Here is a 25829-nt window from a genome sequence, read left to right as displayed (position 1 = left end):
TTAAATGTGGTCAAATCTCCCCCGGACGGATGTGTCATTGTGCATATGTTTGGGGCAGTTTCCTTCCCTTTATTGATGTGTTATAGTCATTTATTTTACATATGTATTGAGTCAAATATGAGGATGTGTCCTAATGTTTCAAAATAATTTCTTAAAATCATAGCAAAGTGGTGTATATGTTGCTATGTAAATGAGGTCTTTCGAAAACGGATAAGGAAAAGATGATGCTACTGCTGAAGAATCCGATCAGATCTTGGGAATGCCGCTCCGTGGGTTATCTTCTGAATACATGTGCATTGCTTTGACCCGGTTTTAGTTTCTCCGATGGGTGGCAGCAACGCGAAGCTTGTTGATAGATGCAGCGGGCACCACATACTCTCTTTCAATTCGGCATCTGAGAGGAGGAGAGGAACATGCACTTCCTGTGCAATGTGTGCTCAATTGAGTTCACTCCACTTCTTTCGTAGCGTGGAAATAGTTTTTTCCGGTTCTGCGTAGAGGGGGAAGTGGTACTGGTGTATGGCTTGGAAAAACGAAGAGCTACTTTGCAACCGCCATAAATGTGGATTGTTTACATCAGTTGGAAGAGCCGTTCCTCCTTCCCCGCCTCCCTCCGAGCTCAGCCCAGTTATCAGCGGCTCCCTCCAGCTTCCCATCGCCGTAGATAGCGTTAGTGGAGCGGGCTATGGCCCTACTGCTCTCCCGGCCTTTATGAGCTGCCTATAGAGAGGCGTGTGACACAAGTTGCCTGATCTACACGCCTGAAACACCGTAAGAGTATCATACAGGAAATCAGGCATTGAATCGCAGCCTTGCACACTACACGGTCTTGTGATCTTGAAGAGTGGATGTGCAGTCCAAGCTGACCGAGACATGGCTGTCCTCAAACTCGCCGACCAGGTAGACCTGCTAGCTTTAGCCTAGCTTTGCACTAGACATAGCCAACAAGCTATACTGTATGTGTTATTAACGCGTGTGATGTGTGATAATATTTAACTTTTACATTTAACATGATCGAACACGTATACGACTCTACAGTATCTATTAATGTTAATAGCTGTGTAATAAATAAGACAACCGTTGTCGCAAATCTGTGATCACCAGTGGGCAACCCATAGATGTAGCGCTGCGTCGGTGATGCGTTTTGGGGTCCATCTCCGCAGTTTTATCATTGAAATCAGGGCGCATAACAAGAACACTTCCTGCCTGCAAAATAATCTCAAGAATCCCCAACAGCACAATTCTAAAACGTAGCTCTGTAGCCAATTTACAATGGTGTGTGTGTGTGTGTGTGTGTGTGTGTGTGTGTGTGTGTGTGTGTGTGTGTGTGTGTGTGTGTGTGTGTGTGTGTGTGTGTGCGTGCGTGCGTGCGTGCGTGCGTGCGTGCGTGTGTGTGTTGGAGCTATATAAATGATTCCCAGACGCCTCTATGGTTACATTATGAGGGATCTGGTGTTGATTTACTAGAGCCAATACCATTTTATAATGCTGGATGTTCAACGTGTTCCGTCATTATAATTCTAGGAATGCCTTAATTGTTATAGTCATCAAATCAGATGATAACGTTAAACTGTTAGGACTATAACGTTAGATGATGATGACAGCCCGATAGTCTCCAAGAGCTCATGGGCCAGGAAGATAGGGAACTTCCTGTTATTTCTAGACAAGATGTAGGCTGCTGGATGTATATCTCAGCACCACGGGGTGCAGTGTATAGGCCTACTCCGAAGAAAGCAGAACACATGATTATGTGTGCAGTATGCTTTCACCCACATGACAATCATACCTAAATATGGAGTCATCGGTGAGATGGTTGAGTAAGGGAGGTTTCACATTTGACGTTTGATAGTGACAGAAGGGGTTAGCTAGACAGTCTTGAATCATGTGTTTGTTTCACAAGAGTGTTTTAGTTTGGTGCTTTACACACATTTGTTCAATGACTCAAAGCGAGTAGCACAAGAATCTATTATAGTGCACATATAATGTCTTAACTCTTTATATTCTAACATAGGCTTTTATTTAACATAAATCAATGCCTTTTGTTTCTTTGTAAAACCTGCTTACTTGGAGTTACTTTGTTTACTGTTTCTGTTGCTACCCATTCAAATGTGTAAAGTAGGATTTTTAAAAACAATATTGTTGCCAGTGTAAGATGTGCTGCCTACTGAATGGGGGTTCAGCTTAAACATGCCATCACAAGAACGGTTTGGATATGAAATTCAACACTTTTCCAATCAATAGAACTATAGCGATTGAATGCTCTTTGAATGATGGCTATCAGTATTGGTGGTGGCACCTAAACAGGTTGAGGAGCTCTAGCTGTTTGTCACCTCACATTGAACCCCGTTAAGACATAACCATGAGTAAGCAGCACACAGTGGATCTCAATATGATTATTGGGGAAGCAACTAGAGACAGTAATTGTGTTTTCTAAGGACAATGAGTCGATATTGAGGTTAAGCGACAAATAAATGATTTACTGGTTTGATCTCTTGGAGCAAAAGGTCTGCCTTATTTGTATTGAGCCAATGAGCTTGTGTGTGTGGTGTTACATCTCTGACAAAATGTGTGCGTGCGTGTGCGGTCGTTCATGCTGCAACAATGACCTCCTGTGTTTAAGAAGTCTTTAGATAGCTTTTAAGCGTGCTGGTGATGTGGGTTTAAGGGAATGTTCTCATTCAGGACCACTGCAACCCGGCCCCCTCTCCACCACCAACACCTCAAATTCATCCACTCCCGGCGGGTCTTTATTTCTCCAGCCCTCATCCCAAACGTCTCCGTAAAACCTGGGGGTTGTTTTCAGAGAGCAGCCCTGCACTCCCTATCAAGACCCGTGATGCACCACCTCGACACTGCAACCTAATCCTGACTATCCCTCCAGTAGAACAGAGCACAAGGAGGACAGGAACACAGTTGCAGTGGTCCAGTGATTCTCTGTAATACCCACATTGTGCTATTTCTGGTCCCTGCGTTACGTGAGCAACGTTAATATCCAGTTTAAATGTGTGGCTGTGAGAGCAGGTTGGGGAGGGTGACTGAAGCACAACATATGATCATATATAGAAGGAGAGCGAGCGGAGATGGTCCAGGCTACGTGAAACATTTTGTCTTCCTATTGCAGTACACTTGATAAACATAATAACACAGTCTTGACATGGCATGAACATTGAAATGAGTCAAATGAGGAAGAGGTTTTTTTCAAATAGGAGTGAAACATTTACACTTTTGTTCCGCTCTCTCTCTCTCTCTCGCTCTCTTTCTCTGGCTCTTCTGAGAAGAGACTGTGCAACAGGAAGTGTGGCTAGATGTGACTGAAACACACAGGAAGCATAACTGAGCCTACTTCTTCACAAACTGATTCATCAGCACCCAATCAAAATGGTTATCTATGTTTGCTGCACCTCTATTCTTATGGTCGAAACCCATTGTTCCAGATCTCATAAGGGAAAGAGTATCACACAGTTTGTTTACACAGAGCGGAATACCCACATATTTTAGTCTTGACTGTTTTAATTATTCACCTTGGTGCTATAGCTGTATAAATGTGTGGCCTACCTTGTTGAGTAGAGAGACAAGGGCATCTCCCCATATGTTAGACTGTGGATGTCAAAGGCATTTCGAGTCCACATACCTCCCACTGGGTTTCTCACTGAGCTGACCTTTTACAGGGAATGCTGAAAGACACAGATAGCGTGGAACATGTTTGTTTATCTACCGCCTCTATTTACCTTAGATCTTGGGTCTGGGTTGAGAAAAATAGGAGCCTCTGTAGAGGCTCATATTTAGTAAATGGATAATTTGGCTCCTCCCTTTCAATGGTGCTTTTGTTTAAGGGATCAGCTATAAGAGTTTGTGCTAGAAATAAGTTCAGTTCTAGTTCTGCTATTGTTCTCAAACTTCTATAACAAGTGACAATGTTGTTATCATGACAACATTTTGTAGCTCCTCTATGTTTATCAACACTTACTCTTTGTATTGCGTGCCTTTCTGTCTGTTTTGTGCGAATGACAAAGCATCGTTGAAACTGTGACAGTGGATTTCAAATCCTCATAGCGGTGCATTTTCTTTTCCCGATAGCCGAGGCCGCAGTCAAACAAACGCCAGTGGGTGGTACTATGCGGTACGGCTGAACGATTAGCAAAAGGCTGCGATTTCTTTTACTGTTACTGACTGGAGATCAGTAAGAATCATATTTACTTTTCTTTTACAATTCAATGGTTAAATAAAGATTTTATAGTATCAATTCATGCATCAATTCATCTCAACACATAGGCCTGGCCTATAGGAAAGAGCAGTTTATATGTTCACTGCTTCCAATGTTGTGTTGGTCATACTATAGAATGATTTATTGCTTGTTTAGCGAATAATTCAGAACATAAGGAACTTTAAAAAGAAAAATCGCATTCTAAATCGCAATATTGGTCGAAATAATCGCAATTACACTATTTCCCCAAATCGTTCAGCCCTACTATGCGGTACAATGCTGTAGTTCTATTGGGGTAACATATAAAATAGACGTGATCACCACCTCATATGTTGCGTCAAGATTTAACCTTAATACGTTAATTACCTCAGAGTTGGCGGCTAGCCTCGTTGAACCTGTACACCAGGGATGGGCAACTGGCGGCCCGTGGGCCGCATACGGCCCGCGGGCCGCATACGGCCCGCTTCATCACTCAGTCAGGCCCGCACATAATAAAAAATGAATAAATAAAATTATCGAGTTACAGAAAACTCGGTCAAGAAAGATGAGAAGCAGAGTACCTGTTCACAGAATTCAAAGGCAAACCCATACCTTGTTTGCTTAGAAACAATATCAGTCATGAAAGATTTCCACTTTCGCCACTACAACTACTACAACATGAATGAATATCATGCTTGTTGGGTTTGAGTTCATTGAGTTGTTGCACTTAATGTTGGGCCACTGCTTTTCAGTTTTGTGACATCATTGAATGATGATGTATGTGAGCCCTTTGCACTGATAAAAATACTAACCATTCATGTGGCCGTTTGAGCATGGAAAACATGAATTTTTTATGCAGTGGCCATCCCCAAAATGCACCAGAATACAGGAAATCATATCTACCAAATTCAAAATTTTTGCAGCTTCTCTCAGCTTACGTTTAGTTGAAGTGCGCAGTCATGTGGCCCTCTGATGGCTAAGGATGAAAAATGTGGCCCGCTTTACCATGAAAGTTGTCCATCCCTGCTGTACACAAAGAAACACTGTTGTTCAAAGATCTTTTTCGTCGGAGCTTGGCTTTTCATTTTTATTTCTAATCCCTCCCCAGCCTCCCCTCATCCAGGCTATATTCAATGGAGATCCTGAGGAGATCCGAACGCTCATCTACAAGTCCGAAGACATCAATGCTCTGGTGAGACCCCAACGCCTTTATTACACCGTCCCTTTCCAATGTACATGACTCTAAATTGGAAAAGTTGTCTTTGACTTATTGGCTTTATCGGGAAAAGGACACTGCTAGGTTTGTTGTAGCTGCTGGATAGGAGCGTTAGAGATCAGCTCTTTGTCTGCGGCTCCCCGGCCCTTCACTTCCTGTGTGAAGCGGCGATGGAGGGGTCGCGGCGTGGGGTCACGGTTCCGGGCCTACGTTATTGGCACAAGTCCAGGGTTGCTGTTTATTTATTTTGACACACGCGCGTGGGCGTGCACACACACACATACACACACAGGACGTCAGAGGGGGGCGGCCATCCTTGTGGCCTGTGTTTATTCTGCTTAGACTGGGCTCTGGCCATCGTAGTACAATGAGGAGCTTGTCGATGTCATTTTGAATGGCTGTTGGTTGAGAGAGCTATTTTTGGCTTGTCCTATCAGATGGACATTGGGCAAAAAATTTACATAATCGATTTTTTTTTTTTTTTTTTTCGACGAATATCTGCTCTAAATGCTCCATTAGACCCGCCCTCTCTCCTATATACACAAATCGGAAGCATCCCCTCTCAGCCGTCCCCTCGTGAGATGAGAACGCCTGGGCTGGAGGTCACTCTGTCCTATGCAAAGAATAAAGCATGTACACAGTAGGAGTAGGGGCCTCTCACATCAATGTTTTTTATATTTAAATCCTGTGTGTCTCACAACCGTTTCTTACTATAGCAACATTGCCGATCATCAAAAAAAAAGATAAAATTCGGCATTCATCCCAGGGAAGAGAAGGTTGCCGAACCATCCAGACAGGCGGTCTGACAGATCTGCCCGCACGACCCCCATGCAGCGCTTATGAATAATAGACCCTGACTAATGGACTGATGTTTCCCTCTGCCAGGATGCTGAGAAGCGAACGCCACTGCACGCCGCAGCCTTCCTGGGCGATGCCGAGATCACAGAGCTCCTCATCCTCTCTGGTACACTAAGCATACAGCCGTCGTCTGTCTGTCCCTTCTCTCTCTCTCTCTCTTCTCTCTTTTCTAAGTGTTTCTGTTTCATGTGCAGGGCCACTAACCCTGCTCCTGAATCCAGAACATGGTTTCGCTTCCTCCATGTTTATTATTTCCTTGTTTTATATCACCAGATGTCTCACTCTGCAGTCCTCTATCTGTGATAAGATTGTCTTTTTCAATTCATTGAGCATAGATTTACTCTGGCTGTGGATCCCACCGCTTGTGTCTGGTACTTCACACGATTGTGGTTCCATGTGTTCTTCATCCCTCTCCTCTTCCTCGCCAGGGGCCCGGGTCAACGCCAAAGACAACATGTGGCTCACTCCCCTCCACCGCGCTGTGGCCTCTCGTAGTGAGGTAGATGCACACACACATACACACACGCACACACACACACACACACACACACACACACACACACACACACACACACACACACACACACACACACACACACACACACACACTCACACACACACAGACACTCACACTCACACTCACAGACACAGACACACACACACACACACACACACACACACGTAGACGGTCACGGACCACACAAACGGCCCACGCACAAACACACACATACACACAGCCACACAAATGGAGCATGCATACATGTGACCGCATACACACTCAGACATAGACGCACCACACACAAACGGCACAAACACACAGTCACACAAATAGAGCACGCACACATGTGAACGCACACACACTCAGACACACCAAACACCACTCACACAATTGATCAGAATGTTTAAGTGTGACTCATGTAGTTTGTATGGCTTTGAATCATAGTTGGAGCGGACTCACCTTGATGATGTTTCCTTGAATCACACAGAACAAAGAATCGTCAGAGCTGTATGACTGCTCGTAAACTATAAATAAATCTAACTGCATGGATGGAGTCATCTCTGGCAAGAATGTTACCAAACAAACATTACAACCACAACAATGCCATACTCTGATGCTGTTGTTTTGGTTTGGTTTCGGGCTACTTTTTGACACACACACACACACACACCCACACACACACACACAGACACACACTCACACACTCCAGCTGGGACCGTCTCTCTCGCCTTCTGTTTGTCTCACTCACCCTCTCCCTCACCGCCCTCACCCCTTGTCTCCCCCCCCCTCGGTTCCCTCCCCCTCTAGGAGGCGGTGCGCGTGCTCATCCGCCACTCTGCCGACGTGAACGCGCGCGACAAGAACTGGCAGACGCCGCTGCACGTGGCGGCGGCCAACAACGCGCTGCGCTGCGCCGAGGTCATCGTGCCCCTGCTGATCAGCGTCAACGTGTCGGACCGCGGCGGGCGCACGGCGCTGCACCACGCCGCGCTCAACGGCCACACCGAGGTACGGGCGGAGTCCCCGCGCCGCCGGAAGCAGTTCCTCATGCTCGCCGTTCTCCCAGTCTGTCTTCCTGCTTGGGGCCTTTGTTTTCGCCGTGTTCGACTTCCTCCTTGTTGTTCCCGTTGTTGCTTTTTTTTAATCCATTTCATACAGATGGATTTACGGTGTGTGTGTGTGTGTGTGTGCGTGTGTGTGTTTGTGTGCGTGTGTGTCTTAGTGTGGGCACATACATGATTTCTGTGCATGGTTATCCTCCTTTGATTCTGTCCCCAAGCCTGTTTAGAAAGTGGCACGTCTACCTAGATTTAGAAGGTTTGAATGAACCCTTTCAATCCTATAAATAAGATGTGCTCCCGCCCCCACCACACGCCTACACTTTGAGTGACACAAGCGAAATATTCCCATTCATATATGTGAACATAAAGAAATGTATAAATGTGCATGGGGATGGAGACAAACGCACTGCAAACAAAACAAACAGATTAATTCCTGACTCATCCCTCTTCCCTCATCGTATGTGCTGTGTGTCAGATGGTGAACCTGCTCATCGCCAAAGGAGCCAACATTAATGCCTTCGATAAGAAGGACGGTCGGGCACTACACTGGGCCGCTTTCATGGGTAAGAAGAGATTGAAACTGTATTCGTCCCATCCGCTCATGGCGCGCTCCTTTCCAGGAAGGACGGCTTTTATGCACAATCGATCGCTAGCCGAGTCATCTAATAGGCCAGATTGAGCCTGTTATCTCAAAACAACTGTGAAGATTCAGCCAGTGCTTCCATCTCATGTTGCCTCGGTAGGATGAGGGATGTCAGAAAGAGCTGAGTGAGAACAACGCGATATTCAATTCATTAAGTAAGGTGTAAAGATGAATGGGACAGACTGGAAATGCCTGTTTCTGTCCACTGAACAATTTGAAAAACGCATGCTGTTTCCATGAAGATATGTCTTTGTGTGTGAGAGTGAGCAGCTTCTAGTGGCTTGGCTCGAAGCTGGATGTAAAACTGGCTCTCCATAAATTGAGAGAATTAGTGCAGGACTTTCTTTAAAACAGTATCGTGTAAAGATGGCTATGTCATCAAAAACATGTTGGAAACATTGTCGTTCGGCTCCAGCTCTGAGAGGGATTTTTAGAGGTTCAACATGTTTCTTCTTTCTCTACAGCCTCAGTCTCGACAACAGTGCTTGAGTACTGTGGTTTATTTCCAACTTGCATTCCAAAGTTTCCAAATTAAGTTTGAAACACAATCTGTCATACACCATCTCGTCTCGCATTACCTGCTTGCCACTCAGGATGCTACAAGCAGGGCTTATTGTTCGTCTGTTCATAGACGTTCTGCAGAAACAGCCAGCCCTAATGCCAAGGCATTATCTTCAGGGCCTGTTGGTTGTTGGTTGTCATGCTGCCTCCAGTTAGGTTATTACATTAAATAAGTGTGTGTGTGGGACTTCATTAGGCCACCTTGACGTGGTGTGTCTGCTGGTGAGTCAGGGGGCCGAGGTGGGCTGCAAGGACAAGCGGGGCTACACCCCTCTGCACACAGCTGCCTCCAGCGGCCAGATCGCTGTGGTCCGACACCTGCTCAACCTCGCCGTAGAGGTAGGACACACACACACACACACACACACACACACACACACACACACACACACACACACACACACACACACACATTTGTACGCATTTCTGTACCCTTGACTTGAAATAAAATAATTTGAATACATTGTTACTCGTTTGGTACGGTTGTTTCAGCCGGTTATCCGTCCTCAGCTTTCCAAATAAGAAACACAATTAAAAAGAATGACATGTTTGTTTTACCTATATGATATCCATGCAAACCATCTCGCCAAAACGCAACTCAGAAACATTCTGGGTTTATTTTTCACAATGCCTATTTTTTGTTTGCCGTCTAAAACGAACGTCGCCCGCAGATCGACGAGTCCAACGCGTTCGGGAACACGGCGCTGCACGTGGCGTGCTTCAACGGACAGGACGCCGTTGTCAGCGAGCTCATCGACTACGGCGCCAACGTGGGCCAGTCCAACAACAAGGGCTTCACGCCGCTGCACTTCGCTGCCGCCTCCACGCACGGCGCCCTCTGCCTGGAGTTCCTGGTCAACAACGGGGCCGACGTCAACGTCCAGGTACTGAGCTCGTGGATCGAGTGTTATTGGTTCAGCTCTTAATCACAGTGACCGTCTCAAAAGGCCTCACCGGAAGGACACATTTTATGGCAAACCCGTACCCCTCACTCACATGTATTTTTCCCTTAATTATCAAGGAATAGGTATCCCTTCTTCCTGGGAGTTTCTGTCAGGAGTCTTTGTGTGTGTGTGTGTGTGTGTTTGTGTGTGTGTGTGTGTGTGTGTGTGTGTGTGTGTGTGTGTGTGTGTGTGTGTGTGTGTGTGTGTGTGTGTGTGTGTGTGTGTGTGTGTGTGTGTGTGTGTGTGTGTGCGTGCGTGCGTGCGTGCTACTGTTTCAATTTCGACTGTCTCAATACCCATCAATGACACGCTTTGTTGTTTTTCATCAAATAGTTAATGAATCTAATGATAGTTATTGTAGATAAGTTACAGGATCAGATTTTTCCATTTTACCTATGTTAGCTTACCTCTATGCATGCAGGCGTAAAGGTAAAACGCTAGCTGTTGACTAAATAATGTAAATGGTTAGAGTATATAATAATATATATCTATACAAAATATCAAATTTGAAGCAGTGTTCCTTAACAATGCTTTCCATATGGACAGTATTGATAGGCCTTACATACCCTGCACCATTGTTGTATCCCTTCTTTAATGCTCTAATGGATCTTCCGAGACTTTGTATTGATTCAAGAGGGGAATTGGCAGCTGGAAACATGGTGGAATGTTAAGAGCTCCTAAATTCAGGCCACGAGTTTCTTCCTTTTGAGTCATGTTGTGGCTGCTTTGTGTCGACGTCATCCATGTGTGTGACGCATCGATGTTATCCCTTTAAGTCGGAACGTTTCCTCTTTTGTTTCCTGTGACAGAGTCGGGATGGGAAGAGCCCTCTTCACATGACGGCCGTGCACGGGCGCTTCACACGCTCCCAGACCCTCATCCAGAATGGTGACTTGTCTTCGTTCAATAAAATAAAGAAGCTCTTAAAAATACAATTCAGTTTATATATTAAGTACAATACCAATCTAATAATAACAAAATAAAAAAATAAAAATATATATATGTGTATATATATATATACTTTTTGGAGGCTGTCCTGGTTGCAATGTTCTTGATTGTTGTGAGTCTTTCCGGGCCTCTAACCTCGCTGGGGATTCTTCCACTCCAGGCGGGGAAATCGACTGCGTGGACAAGGACGGCAACACCCCTCTGCACATCGCCGCCCGCTACGGTCACGAGCTGCTCATCAACACGCTGATCACCAGCGGAGCCGACTGCACGCGGTGGGTTTCCCTCCTCCAAACACGCATTTTAAAATCCTGTCCCTCCAACGCTTTCTCATCAATGACCTTTCGTCTCTGTCCGATATGTGTGCAGGCGGGGGGTCCATGGAATGTTTCCCCTCCACATGGCGGCCCTGAACGCCCACTCGGACTGCTGTCGGAAGCTGCTGTCCTCAGGTACCAAAGAAACTACATTACCCATGAACACTTTCCCCATGGACCCTGACAGGAAGTATTCCACAAACGTTGAACTTTTTTTCTTCGTTAAAGAAGCATAACACGGGGCGAGCGTGTACCATTTAGGCTCAGTCCTCAATGCAACGACCCGGGTTTGATTGCTGCCCGTGTTTCTTTGCTGCAGGTCCTCCCCTCTCTCTCTCCCCTCTGTCTAACTCTTCAGATGCAAAGAAATGCAAAAATATATCATAACGCAAAAAACGTAACATAATGTGTGCCATAATAATGGGAATGGTCAGGAATCTTGCGTCGTTGTCTAACCGATGGTCGTGTGATTATTGTAGGACGAATGTGTGAGACGTACAGGATACTGAGTTTCAACGAGGGCTCTCTGCTAAATATGAGAGTAATTTCCTCGCTGCAGAGCATGGAAACTGGACCCCTCGTGGTTTGGTCTCTTCTCTGCGGTTGATTCCTGGACAAGCGCAGGCATTCAGCCCGGGCCAGATTGGAGTCACACTCCTCCAGAGCAGTACAAAGCCCTAGTGAGGGGGGGGGGGGGGTTACTTATCACTTATGTGCTCCGTGTCCTCCCCACACACAACCCTTTCCTCTTCATCCCAATTCCAAATTTGACAAGGAAATCCGATGTTTATACCATTGGGGGTGCAAGAGATTTTACTGATCCCTGCCTGTTGTTTGCATACAGGAGGTGGCTTGAATTGTAGAAACACGCACATCCAAGCTAGTAGTGTGGGTGTGTCGGGAGTGTGATATACGTGGATGTAAAAATCAGAGAAATCTCCCTCAATCAAGACCTTTGCGCTTCTACCAATATAAGTGCTATTTAAGCTGCTGAGTGCGAGGATCTTCATCAATTATTCTACAGGTGGTGGCCCAAGTGAAACATGTATAAATGATCTTAGACCGATCAGGAATGGGAGCCGGTCACATGTATTGATCCATAGGACGATGTGCAGACCTCTCTCCTTGCTGAAATAAACAACAACGTGATGAAGTTTCCTAGTGCTTTGAATGTTGCAGCCGTCTGTACGCTTCTCCCCGCCTCCCGCTCAACAATGTCAACACGGTGTCTACTTGTCCCTCAGCCACTGGTTCTCTGTATCTTGTTGTCGGGTTATCGTGTGTCAATACCCGTTGCTCAGGGCTTGTGCTCTCTCTCTGTCTGGGACTCTGAGCTCCCCTGATGGGTATTACACACTGCTCTCCTGTGCACGCTCTCGCCTAACATGGGCATGTTGTGTTAACCCCCCCCCAACCATGCTAGCACTTGTCTTTCTACCATCCTCTCTCTCTCGCTCTCTCTTCTGCTCGCCCCCTCGCTCATTAATCGCTCTCTCCTCCCTTCTCTCTCCCTCTCCATCCCCCCGTCTTTCTCTCACCCCTTCTATCTCTCCCTTTCTTCTCCTTTCCTCCTCTCTCCCCCTTCCCACTCTCCCCCTTTTTGTCTCTTTCACTCACTCACCAGCTGTGTGTGTGTCTCTCTATTCTCTGTGACTGTATATTGTCATCCCTGCTTGTCTTCTTCATCTGTTTTATTTTCGTGTCGGTAGTGTGTATGTTTGTGGGGTGGGTCGATCGGGGGGGGAGGGGTTTCGTAGTGCTGCCCTCTGCAGGTCGGAGGTCAGGGGTGATGTTGACCGCCTCATTCTTGTCTGCAGGCTTCCAGATAGACACCCCCGACAGCCTCGGGAGGACCTGCCTGCACGCCGCCGCCGCGGGAGGGTGTGTACACAACACACACACACACACACACACACACACACACACACACACACACACACACACACACACACACACACACACACACACACACACACACACACACACACACACACACACACAGAGACTCCCATGCTTGTGTATTAGCATCCTGTTAAAGAATGAATTACAAAAGAGTACATCAATGTCAGGCTGGGAGGGAGCCGCTCCTGTTTGACTGCCAATAACCTCTCTGGGTAGGATGTGTGAATCAGGTCAGCTGTGTGTGAGTCCTCTCTGACCTTCTCTCTGTGCGTGTTCCCACCGTGCAGCAATGTGGAGTGTGTGAAGCTGGTCCTGAGCAGCGGGGGGGACCACAACCGCAGGGACAAGTGTGGCAGGTCGGTGCTTTTTCCGTCATGGGTTTGAATCCCCATAGATGTATGTCTCTTACTGGTTACCGTCATTAAACAGAAGAAATAGCTTCCTCAATCGTTTTATTTTAATTGTGTCACGAAACACAGGAAATACGATGGTTGCGATGCATAGACCATCATATCTGACTACTTGACTACTTTTTCTTGGGCTCCAATGTTTTTCTTCTTAATTGTCTGTTTTAAATTGTAATATTTTATTCTTCATGGAGATATAGTAACAAAAAAAGGCTAGTTGTTGGTATTGACAACAGTCTGGTGTCACTTTATTGGAATATAAACATGCTATTTGATGTCTGCATGTCCACATGCAAAAAAAGAATGTTCATGCATTAGAAGCATGTGTATGCATCTTGAATGAAAATAAAGTATATTAGACTTTTATGTGTCGTGCTTACGTGCGACATTGAGCATGTACACAAATATGCTTGAAATCTGAATTCTCCTCTGCCCTCCCTCTCCCCCTATCCCATATCTCTCTCTCTCCCCCTATCCCATCGCTCTCTCTCTCGCTCTCTCTCTCGCTCTCTCTCTCGCTCTACCTCTCTCGCTCTCCCTCTCTCGCTCTCCCTCTCTCTCTCTCTCTCTCTCTCCCCCTCTCTCTCCCTCTCTCTCTCTCTCTCTCTCTCTCTCTCTCTCTCTCTCTCTCTCTCTCTCTCTCTCTCTCTCCTCTCCCAGAACGTCCCTCCACTACGCGGCAGCCAGCCGGCACTACCAGTGCCTGGAGACCCTGGTGGAGTGCGGGATCTGCATCAACGCCACCGACCAATGGGGGCGCTCGGCCTTGCACTATGCCGCGGCGTCCGACCTGGACAGGAGGTGAGCGAGAGAAGCACTCGCACACACACACAGCTTCGACCGTGCTTAAAGGAATACATTGCAGATTGTCAACCAAATTTATATCACTAAAATGTCGGTAGTATACACAAATTAAAGACAAGTTTACATATCTCCACAGTCTGCAGCCGGATCCCCCCCGTTCATTTAACATAAAAATTCTAAAACAGTGCCCATTCTAACCACATTGTAATGATACAAAGCTGGTGGAAAATCCGCAAGTTGGTCGTGTTACTGCCCCAGAAACGGGCAACAAACAAACCTAATAAGCAGCATTCAGACTCCACTGGAAAGAGTGAGGGACTTTATCTATTTTTTTGTGTCAAACATAAAATCAAACTGTTCTGCCACATGTTCTGACACGTGACTTTGCAGGGTAACCGGGGGTTGTATAAATAAAAAGCCTCCCTATTTACCCTGACTTCAGAGACCTGACGTCCAGTTAGAATATGTGTGTCCTCGCTATTTGACTTATGTGCTTCATTGCCTGGCCTCGTGTCTAACCTCCCTCCCTCCCTCCTCTCCAGACGACGGCAGAACCTGGAGCCGGAGAGCGATGGCGTCCAGGCGGAGAGGGAGAAGGAGGCGGCGCAGTGAGTCTTGTGTCCTTTAAGAAACCACTGTCGTGACTCACTTCATTAGACTCTGCTGTCCATTGTCTGTTGAGCTGATTTCCCATGGCTGCCCCAGCCTGCGTGATCCTCTGTAATACAGAGTTGGGCTGGGGTTGTAGTTCTTGCTGTGCACTGCCCGCGCCACACTGCCCCCCACAGTATGGTCGGAGAACACGCACTCTTAACCAGTGCGGAGTCATTCAATACAATTTTGGGGTAACAAGGTTCAGTACAGAACATGTCTGGGGGAAGGTTGTTATGGAGATAGCTATACAGAGGAGCATGTGCATGAGCTAGAACAGCAAAAGTTCAAACCTTTTTGCTGTTAGGGTCATGTGCGTATGTCCAGACCAGTGTAGGAAGTAAAATAGACAACTACCTTTTATGTTTTTATTTACTCTTGTGGCAAGTATTCTGTAGGTTTTTCAGTGTGTGTGTGTGCGTGGGCTGCCTGCTCTTTGTTGTATTAATATTGGTGGGTCTTTGTGTGGTGCAGCCTACTGTTTGTTGTGCTTACATGTGTTGTGGTGTGTTGTGTGCAGATGTCTAGAGTTCCTGTTGCAGAGTGGAGCGACAGCCAGCCTCAAAGACACGCAGGGCTACAGCGCTGTGCACTATGCCGCTGCATACGGACACAGACACTGTCTGGAGCTGGTCAGTCACACACATGACACACACATGGCACAGGCGAGCATGCAAACACATACACGCACACACACAGATAACACACAAACAAAACAAGCCCCCACACACGCACACCAACGCACCCAAACATACACACACACACAGTTTACACAAACACACTCACAAAACAGACAACAACACACGCCCAGCGTTTCCTCTAAAATGTGTGCATGCGCAATCGCACACTAAACCACGTGTGCCTTGCGCAGCAAATATCCGCAGCGTACAAAAAGAATAAGCTGTCCTTTTCCCCATTTGTTCTTCCTCTCAGAGGTAAGGTGAAACACATGGGTTGAACTGGAGATCAAATAACCTAATAACTGTTTATTTGATACTATGTTCTAACGTTGCCTCACGGTCCAACTGATAAGTCTATTCAGTGAGGGACAGATGACACATTAACTATCGATAAAGCCATGTGCCCAACGCTGTCCAGACGATAATGTGATGTGGTCAGGTTTGTTTGGTTAGACAGTCAATGAACGTCGTTCACCGTTCTTTCTGTCACCACGTCAGATGTTGCTCACAGTACTCCACGTCATTCTCATGTGGTTTGTGTGGTTTTCTCAGACTGTTGAAAAAATGAAAGGGGACATTTACTCACACACACACACACACACACACAAGAGCATACACAAACACACACCTTGTTGCACTGACACACAGCAAACACCACGTGATGATGTTCTATGCGCCTACTGAGGGCCATGTGGCAGGAAATGTATTCATTGTGGGATATCTCCAGGCAATTTATTTAACACATGGCAATGACATTGCATGGTGTTGTTGTCCGTTTCCAAGGGTTTTGAGGGAAGCAGAATGAAATACTTAACATTTATAATATAAATGGTTAAACAACCAAAATATAGCACATTCATAACAGATGATTAGTTCTTAACACATTCTTCGGCCTGCCATATGAATTCAATCTAAAATGTTTATTGATGATTTAGTCAGATACATGGTGAAGCTTTCAAGTTTGTGTTTCTTTTTTTTTGGTGCTCTTATTTTGAAGTTGCTGGATAGGGGCGAGAGCCACCAAGAAGAGCCAGATTCCCCCAGTGCCAGGAGCCCTCTGCACCTTGCTGTGAGTCACACACACACACGCACACACACACACACACACACACACACACACACACACACACACACACACACACACACACACACTTGTTTTGTTTGTGTGTTATCTGGGTGTGTGTGTATGCGTTTGCATGCGTGCCTGTGCATGTGGGTGCGTGCGTGCAGGTGTGTGTCATGTGCAACAAACTAGTAAATGTTACACTGCCTGTGACCAACCTCAGGAGCCTTGAGTTTTTTCTAATTTACTCTAATAATTTGAAGGGAAAACGAGTCCAGCAAGATAAGTGTGCTGAGCCGCGCTTGCTTTAATTCCTCTATTTCAAGTCACCCCGCCAGTGATAGGAACCGGTCCTAACATACCTCTTTATCGCACGCACACCGCTTCCTCCTTTCTCCTGTTGCAGCCCATGATGCATCCTCTCTCTCTATCCATGCTGTGCTCTGAACCTACAGACAGAAGCAGTGCAATCACACTTAACCCTTTCCTAGCAGCATTATTCTCCATGTATTTCTGTTTTAGACCATTATGTTGATGCCGGTGCTGGGGACAATAATCCAGATGAAACTGTTAAATCCTGATTGCTAGACGTCTGAAGTACAGGAGCTAATCAGTGTTTTAAACAGGACTGTGCGTCCCTGTGTCTTTCTGTCGTTTCTGCTCCCAGATGTGTTCCATCACCTGTCATGCTCCATATCTCATTTCTGTATGTGATGGCTTCCAGTGTCTACTCCGGTGGGTTTGTAAAGTGTATCCCCCCCCTGTTTCCAGGCCTACCACGGCCATGCCCAGGCGCTGGAGGTCCTGCTGCAGGGGGCCCGGGAGGTGGACCAGGGCGACGAGGCCGGCCGGACGCCCCTGGCCCTGGCCTCGCTCCGGGGACACACGGACTGCGTCCACACGCTGCTCAGCCAGGGGGCGTCGCCGCACGCCGTGGACACCCAGTACGGCCGCTCGGCCGTGCACCTGGCCGGTAGGGCTCAGCCACGGCAACGCCTGGCTCACTTGTGATTTATATTTACATTGACGGGTGTAAGGCTCTCTCGTACGCCGGTTTCCAATCGATGCTGCTTTCGTTCTGTGATTGTTTCATTCTTATGATCCTCCCACGAGTCCTATATTGCTCACACAAGCTTTCCTCCGGGGTTTCTTTTTCTCTGGTAGTGATGAATGGTCACACCACGTGCGTGCGCCTCCTGCTGGACGACCCCGACAGTGCAGACCTGGTGGACGCCGCTGACTCCCAGGGCCAGTGAGTCTTCCTCCTCCTGCCACACTGTCTCCTCCTCCTCCTCCTCCTCCTCCTCATGCTGCTCAACCCTCCTCAGCCGCAAACTCCTAATCTCTCTCGCTCTCTCTCTCTCTCTCTCCAGGAGTCCTCTGATGCTGGCCGTGGCCGGGGGTCACGTGGACGCGGTGTCTCTGCTGCTGGAGAGAGAGGCCAACGCCAACATGGCCGACAACCATGGCCTCACGGCCCTGCACCTCGGGGTAACCACTTGTGTGTGCACGTGTTGAACAGCGTTGAAACACTTCCAATGACATAACCTTCTACGTCCGAAAAGATCGATCAACGTGATCCCATTGCTTTTAAGTCAATCTGCCAGTATGTCGAGCCACTTCCTGAGAAGCCCATCTAGTCGGCAGTCAATCAAAACCCCTCAATGAGAACATAATGGAAACATTAGCCGGCAATCATTAGAACGGAGCCTTATAGTGCAGTGCTTTTGGCGCCCTGTCACATCGTCTCCCATTCCAACTCTTCTCCTTATACCCCCCCCCCCCCCTTGCTCTCCTTATATATCCCCCCCCCCCCCCCCCAGCTGCTGTGCGGTCAGGAGGAATGCATCCAGTGTCTGCTGGAGCAGGAGGCCTCCGTGTTGCTAGGCGACGCCCGCGGCCGCACAGCCATCCACCTGGCGGCAGCCCGGGGCCACGCCTCCTGGCTGAGCGAGCTGCTGGGCATCGCGTGCTCGGAGCCACCCTCCCTGCCCCCGCTGCAGGACCGGTCGGGCTACACGCCCCTGCACTGGGCCTGCTACTACGGTACGGCCCCCCCCCCTGTAGCCATGGAGGCTTTATGAGCTGACTTTGAGGTGTATATTGATATCGTTAGCCTCAGAGCTTAGCAATTGCCTTAGTCGTATTTTAAGGTTCATGGTGTATTTAGCAGTCCAAATAGCAGCGTATTGAGCAGTAACCTAAGTCAAATAGATGATTGAGGCAGATAGAGATTATGGAATGTAAAAAGCACTCTGGCTTTTTTAAATTCCATATTGGCTCTGGCTTAGGACAGAGCCAATGAGGCACTGTGAATCTGCAGCGTTAGTAGAGAATTAGAGAAGTAGAGAGTTAATTTAGATATCCCAATTTGGCCAAAAAATACGTCTAAGGATATCGTGCTATGAGTCGTAACGATATCCTTTTTGACATTTTCTTGACACGGTATGGTGATATATTAACTACACTTTTAGATCCGATTGTCTATCACTTTTATCTCAGAGGGGCGTGATAGACCAGCGGTGAGCATCTTCTAATTTGCCCTTGTGACAACCATGTTGTTTTCCTTAATACGCGGGTTCCTCTGTCCCCGTGCAGGTCACGAGGGCTGCGTGGAGGTCCTGCTGGAGCAGAAAGGGTGCCGCTGCATTGACGGGAACCCCTTCACCCCCCTGCATTGCGCTGTGTACGTGGTCCCCCTACCGTCGTCTCACATCTCAAAGACGTTAACGCCACACACGCTGCTGTTTAAATAGCGTTCTTAGCGGTATGACATCCTGAGCGACGTGACCGGTCCATCGGACCGGTCCGACAGTCTGACGTATCAGTGCTCAGCAGGGGTAACCAGCAGAAGGCAGTCCCTTCAGAAAAATGTGGCGTTTTTTTGTGATTGTTGCGGCCAAAAATCCTTGATTATGCGGCACGTTTTCTTAAAAAATGCGATGAAATATGCTGCATATTTATGCAATTTTATGCGATGAAATTGCGGGAACTTGCAAAAATTGCGGGAACTTGCGAAAAAATGCGGTACCTTGCGAAAAATGCAGCTTTTCGAAGGCGTTCACGTCGCGTAATTACATCACTTCATAACGTTCCCATGGCAACAGGGGGAAATGGCTGCTTTTGTGTGAAGTAAACGCAACATTTTTCAACTTTCTGCTAAGATATATGTGACTTTTTTGCAACGAAAATGTGGGGATAATGAAATCATGCGAGCCCAGCATATTTTGCGCGGAAATCTGCAATTTATGCGGTGAAAGTGCGGCATATTTGAAAAAATGCGGCCCCGCATGAATATGCAGACTTTGGCTGATTATGTGTTGAATTATGCGATCGCATAATCGCGTTTTTCTGGAGGGACTGAGAAGGCTGAGAGTCGGCAGCAGGGGGGATCACACCAAATCATTTTCACTTTGTGTGCTCAGGGTGAACGACCACGAGCCCTGCGCCTCCCTGCTGCTGGAAGCCATGGGGTCGGATATCACCAGCTGTAAAGACGCCAAGGATAGGTACGCTAGGACCACACGGGATCCAGGAAGTACACTGGTGATGCGCTGCTATTTAAATCTCACCCTCCCTCTACCTTCTCCCTCCCTCTCCCGTGGCAGGACCCCCCTCCATGCAGCGGCCTTCTCGGGTCACGTGGACTGTGTCCAGCTGCTCCTCTCCCATGATGCACCAGTCGATGCCGTTGACCAATCGGGCCGCACGGCCCTGATGATGGCGGCGGAGAAGGGCAGAGTCGGGGTGCTTGGTAAAGACTGGAATGATGCATTGGTGCTCTGCCGATTACCTCGCTAGAGCCCGTGTGTCTTTGTTTGTCCTTTGTGTTATGTGGCCACATGTATGTATAGTTTCTTCTTGTCATGCCTCTGATTAACTTGTTTTGCTCATCTCCAGAGGTGCTGTTGACCAGCACTGAGGCCAACCTGAGTCTGAAGGATAAAGACAGCAACACGGCCCTTCACCTGGCCTGCAGTAACGTAAGTGTCCGCTAGGCGGGGATCCACTCATGCCTGTATTAATTCCAACAGTGAGGTGAAACGGCTCCCCCTGCTGGTTGTATTCTCACAGTCGCTATGGATTTTACCCGTAGCCACGCTTAGTGAAAATACCAAAATAGGCTGTATTGCCGAAAGAAAGGGTTAGGGTTAGGTAAGGGACGATTTCCCTAACACCCTCTCGTACTTTTTTGACAGTTGCTCATAGCTTATTCCTTTATCCATCTGAAATCGGTCACCAGTGTCATAGTTCCTTAGGGAATTAAACTACAATTTTTTTCTTTTTAAATGGTCAATGGAATATTCATTGTGTTACCGTTACAATTTCATGAACCTGCCCCTCTCTCTTTACAGGGAAAGCAGGACTGCGTCTTGTTGATCCTGGAGAAACTGGCCGACGCAGCTCTTATCAATGCCACGAATGCAGCGCTGCAAACGTGAGTGTCTTAGATGTTTTATTGTGCAGAGTAAAATGATGTGGCTATATTTTTAACACAATTTAAGAATGAGCCTTTGAATTTACACTCATTCACCTGGGTGTCCCAACAGGTTGTGTCACTGCAATGAGTCAATATATGTAAATATATTGCAAATATGCCCTAAATAGTAGCAAATAGGCCCTAAAGTAATCCTGTTTGCCTAGAACTCTGGTGAGATACTGAACCTGTACCCGCTTCGTAAACACACAATGTGCAAGATTTGCAATTTCAACCTATCTCCAGTCTAACAAAAAAAGGGAAAACACCCTCCTCCTCCACCCCCACTCTCCTCACTCACCCTACACCCTGCCCACCCTCAACCAGTGCTGCTGTCTGAGTCTGAGCAATTAACCTCCATCCCTGTGGCCGTGGGGCTAGCTACATGACAGAATGGGTTTCAGGGCACGTCTCAAACCGAAACAATTAGCATATCGTAGCCTTTAGAGACATTCACTGAAGTCACTGTGAGTCACTGTGGATGAATGACTAACAGCCAGAGGGGAACATCTGGTCGGGGTGGAGGCCAACGAGAGGAGGCTGAGCATAAGGTTGAGCTCCTCCTCGTGTGTGTGTGTGTGTGTGTGTGTGTGTGTGTGTGTGTGTGTGTGTGTGTGTGTGTGTGTGTGTGTGTGTGTTGAGGTTCAATCAGGCTGAGCAGCTCCTCACATGTGTGTGTGTGGGGGTGTGTGTTGTGTGTGTGTGTGTGGGTGAACCTCCATGTGATCTCTCTGACAGACCCCTGCACCTGGCTGCCCGCAGCGGGCTGAAGCAGGCGGTGCAGGAGCTGCTGACACGGGGCGCCAGCGTCCAGACGGTGGACGAGAACGGTAGGTCAAGTTGAAGGTCGGCCGTCACTCTGTGGTGACGGACTATTACGACACAACTTTTATTGTGAAAAGCGAATGGAACAACTTAACGCTGCTGTGATGTTTTGTGTGCGCCGCGGGCCCTGTCTCGTTGCCTGTTTTACCTGCGCTCCAGTGCTAGTTGCATATTCTGTATAGCCTATCATGTGCTTTTCTTTTTGTCTTTTTGTTTGAATGCACTTATAGCATTAGCAGCGTTGTAAGCATTAGCATCTGCAGTCGTTTTATGCTCCTCTGTACGGCGCTTGCCTGCTTCATATTAATAGAATGCTGCTTCATCCCCTGTTTGTCCCCCTCCCCCCTCCTTATATTCTTTCTGCATCTCTGCATCTGTCTCCCTCTTTTGCTGTCTGTCTCCCTCCCTTTTGCTGTCCCTCCCTCTTTCTGTCTGTCGCTCTCTCTCTCTCTGTCTGTGCCTCTCTCTCCCCAGGTCTGACCCCCGCTCTGGCTTGCGCTCCCAGCCGGGAGGTTGCCGACTGTCTGGCTCTCATTCTGGCTACCATGATGCCTTTCTGCTCCCCTTGCAGCTCCGGAGCTCCTTCCCCAGGCTCCCTCCTGAGGCAGCTGCCCCCCCAGCACGCGGGCAAGGCCCCTGCGGGGGGCCCCTCTGGGGCCGCCGTCACCACGGGCCCCCGGGGCCCCCGCAGCCCCAGGAACCCCTCGGGGCCATCCAGTGAGGGGACCACCGAGAACGACTCGGAAGACTCCGAGACCTTTTGACACCCCCTGTCCCAAAAGGACCGCTTCGCTCCCTCCCTTTACCGCGCCCTGCCATTCCGACCGCCTCCCCGTCTCGTCCCTCATCTTGTGCGTCCCGGAGCACACCAGCCTGCACTCTCGGCCCTCCTACCTCAAAGTGTTCTCCTAACTCTGGACACACCCGCACCGCCAGCGTTTCCTCTCTGCGTACCCCATGCAAGTCCCCGCACAGCCCCAGGCGCTGCACGTCCCCCCGTTGCGGTTCGGCACTCGAAGGACCGCTCTCCACACGCACCCTACGGGGACACGGTCAGCCCGTCGCGGCTCCCCCCCCCGGAGCCATTGAGGGCCACATCCGGCAAGCGCGCCGTCGACTCGTCATTTGGATGGGAAACGCTGGCGTGATAATGAATGGAAGGCACTCCCAAAGTCCTCCGCAGTTTGGCTGTGTCCAAGCGAAAGAAATCACTAGGTTCAACGCCTGGCGGCGAAAGGCCCGCGCAGACTCCCCCGTTTCACTGATGAATGATGACGTGTCCAAGGAAATGAAACGACTCGTGGCAAGTTGACCACGCACATGCGGGGGCGCGACGCAGCATTTTGTGGGGAGCCGTTGAGTAAGAGACAACAGCCTCCATGCGTGTTCTCCACCGGCTGACATCCCCTCAGGGTCGGTTAGGAAAAGCCCCTGAGGGGATGGTCTACGGCCGGACGCGGGATGCTCACATCACAACCTATGGACTAAGTCAGAGCTCATTTTGATTTGAAGCCCTTCCTGTGGTGGGTTGAGGCGGAGGTGGGGGTGGAGCGGGCGGTGTTGCATGCTTGTGTTGTCGCTCTTGTTCTTGTTCTTCTCTCCCACGGTGCCTGAAATCCAAACTGACCGTGGTACTTCAGTCCTCACGAGACCTGCCTCAGACACCCGTCTGTCCGTAGAGAAACTAAGCAAAGTAAAAAGAAGCCATTTTGTAACAAGCTGCAAACCGAAAAAGACGTGTAACTTCCACCTTGGTGTGTGTGTGTGTCTGTGTGTGTCTGTGAGTGTGTGTCTGTCTGGCGGGTGTTAGGTTGAGATTTAAAACTTTGACTTATATGCAGAATTATTTAATTAATGCTTGAGGCTCCTTGCAGTTGACAAAGAGGTACGTAGAGTTTGAAAACCTGTCAATGGAAATGTTAACCCAAAACAAGCACAAATTAAATTTTGAGGTTTTTGGGCGGCTTTAGGCACAAATGTGAGGAGTTTGGTCCTCATGTTGTTTTTTATGTCCTTTTTTAAAAGCAAGTGTCCATACTGGGACACGTGGGCTGTTGGCTCTGTAACAGAAACCAGGGTATGCCATGTATTGATAAAAACAAGGGTTTGTGGGGACATTTTTTGCAGTGTTAACGGGGGGATGCATATCTTAATGTGCACAGCCAATTCTGTACTCTTTCTTTTTTTTTTTTTTACATATATATAGAAAGCTCTTGGGACCTCGATATGATTCTGCATTGTTGATTGTCCCACACTGAACTTCCTCCTCGTCCCACTGCTTCAGTATATCTTAGGTGGCCAGCATCGGCCATTGTTCCATTTTCTTATGTACATTTTTAGCTGAGAATTCCTTCTTAAACAAAAGCTATCTTGGGTCCATTCTAGCAATTCCCCAAAACATTTGTTCAGCTGAATATTTATTGACGAATACACCAATGGTACAAACACTGCCAGCACTTACTTGGTAAATATCTAGCACAGGACCCCCCATCACTTCTCCCTCCCCTGTCTTACCTTTTGTCTACCAGCTATGTGCCAGTGTGTCGCACCTGTCCAGTGCCTTGTGTGTCTCTGTTCTTATTTTGTAGAATGTCCACCGGGGCCGAATGCTGATGTCATTTTCTGAATGGGATGCTTTTTCAGTTACTTGAGAGGTTACTTTCAGTTGGAAAGGGTCAAGGGCAAGAGGTGGTCATTCCTCATCGCGGGACTGCTCTGCACATCTACAATGCTTTGATGAGGTGTGTGTGTGTGTTTCTGTGTGTGTGTGTGTGTGTGTGAATGCAGAGAATACTTAGTTATTTTATTTCTTTTGTATATTGCGTCGTGTACGGATCTCTATCGCTGAAAGAAAATGGGACGACTTTATTCCCAAACCCCAATCCACACAAAATAATTCAGAAAGCGAGAGAGATGATACAAGTGTGTAATTCAGCATCAGCCTCCCCTCGGGGGGGGGGGGGGGGGGGGGGGGCTTAAGTCTGCCTCAACAGGGAACACGCTACACAAGATCACCGGTCATCCGCCGCTGTTGGACTGAGAACCGAAAGGTCCATCACATCTGGAGGATGGGCTTCACCGGTCGCGACAATCGCCGTCTTGAGTGGGTGTGTGTGTGTGTTAGAGTGTGTTTGTGTGAGTGTGTGTCCGATGTTTTGCTTTGTTTTCTCTACACAAGTTCCTATTGCAGTAAGATTGCTGATGCAGGATTGCTGATTCCTGATGCAGTGAGATTGCTGTTTGTCAGCTACCCTTTGTTTTATATGAAGTGTACAAAAATAAAAAAAAATGAGAGGTTTGTTTTAACTTACCACCAGAGTGTGTTTCTGTTTAAAAAAAAAACAATGTGCGATACATAGAGGACTCATCCCTCTTATATGAATCATTCCTCTTATACACATCTAACTAAAGGATCCATAGAGAAGTTCACTGGCTGTATATTTTAATAGACTCATTTATTCGTAAATATGCACAATTTAATAGTTACCAAATTAATATTCATTCATGGTGTAGTGGGCTGTCTTGGTCAAATTGATGTCTTTCTCAAAGTTACTGCAAACCAATGAATGCATGGTTAACTTATTTTGGAAGGCTATTATAACTGAACACAATGGCCATTACAAACATACCTTACATTGGCTACTATTGGAAGTAGTGAAAGTAACATCAAATGCTAACCTATGCAAACCGGGGTGCAGGGCCATTTCTTTCTGGCCATCTAGGGGCCCTACGCCGGATAGGCCTATGCGTTTTTAAATTAGAAGTTTTGAAGAAAGCAAACCACTGTCTT

At 47.7% G+C, this 25829-nt stretch overlaps 1 protein-coding gene across 2 annotated transcripts; it reads left to right on the top strand.

Moving 5' to 3' along the window:
* The first annotated feature begins 411 nt into the window (after nt 1-411).
* Nucleotides 412-24981, top strand: ankrd44 (ankyrin repeat domain 44). Of its 2 annotated transcripts, none has more exons than XM_079733032.1 (28): nt 412-900; nt 5292-5375; nt 6285-6363; nt 6686-6756; nt 7564-7764; nt 8293-8380; nt 9218-9360; nt 9693-9905; nt 10775-10853; nt 11074-11188; nt 11283-11365; nt 13048-13111; nt 13420-13488; nt 14200-14340; nt 14886-14951; nt 15515-15626; nt 16672-16743; nt 17509-17710; nt 17902-17989; nt 18111-18228; nt 18561-18783; nt 19336-19423; nt 20163-20246; nt 20346-20491; nt 20638-20720; nt 21093-21175; nt 21953-22044; nt 22514-24981. In XM_079733032.1, exons 1-28 carry the CDS (start codon nt 874-876, stop codon nt 22801-22803), a joined length of 3204 nt encoding a protein of 1067 aa, XP_079589158.1. In that variant the 5' UTR covers nt 412-873; the 3' UTR covers nt 22804-24981. The 2 variants fall into 2 exon arrangements, with proteins under 2 accessions (XP_079589158.1, XP_079589159.1); XM_079733033.1 differs by having other exon boundaries at nt 22611-22788.
* Nucleotides 24982-25829: the final 848 nt, after the last annotated feature.

Source organism: Pollachius pollachius (genome assembly GCF_949987615.1).
Source record: "Pollachius pollachius genome assembly, chromosome: 3".
Classification (NCBI taxonomy): domain Eukaryota; kingdom Metazoa; phylum Chordata; class Actinopteri; order Gadiformes; family Gadidae; genus Pollachius; species Pollachius pollachius.
The sequence above is the reverse complement of the archived record's forward strand: the minus strand, read 5'-3'. Positions and strand labels throughout refer to the sequence as shown.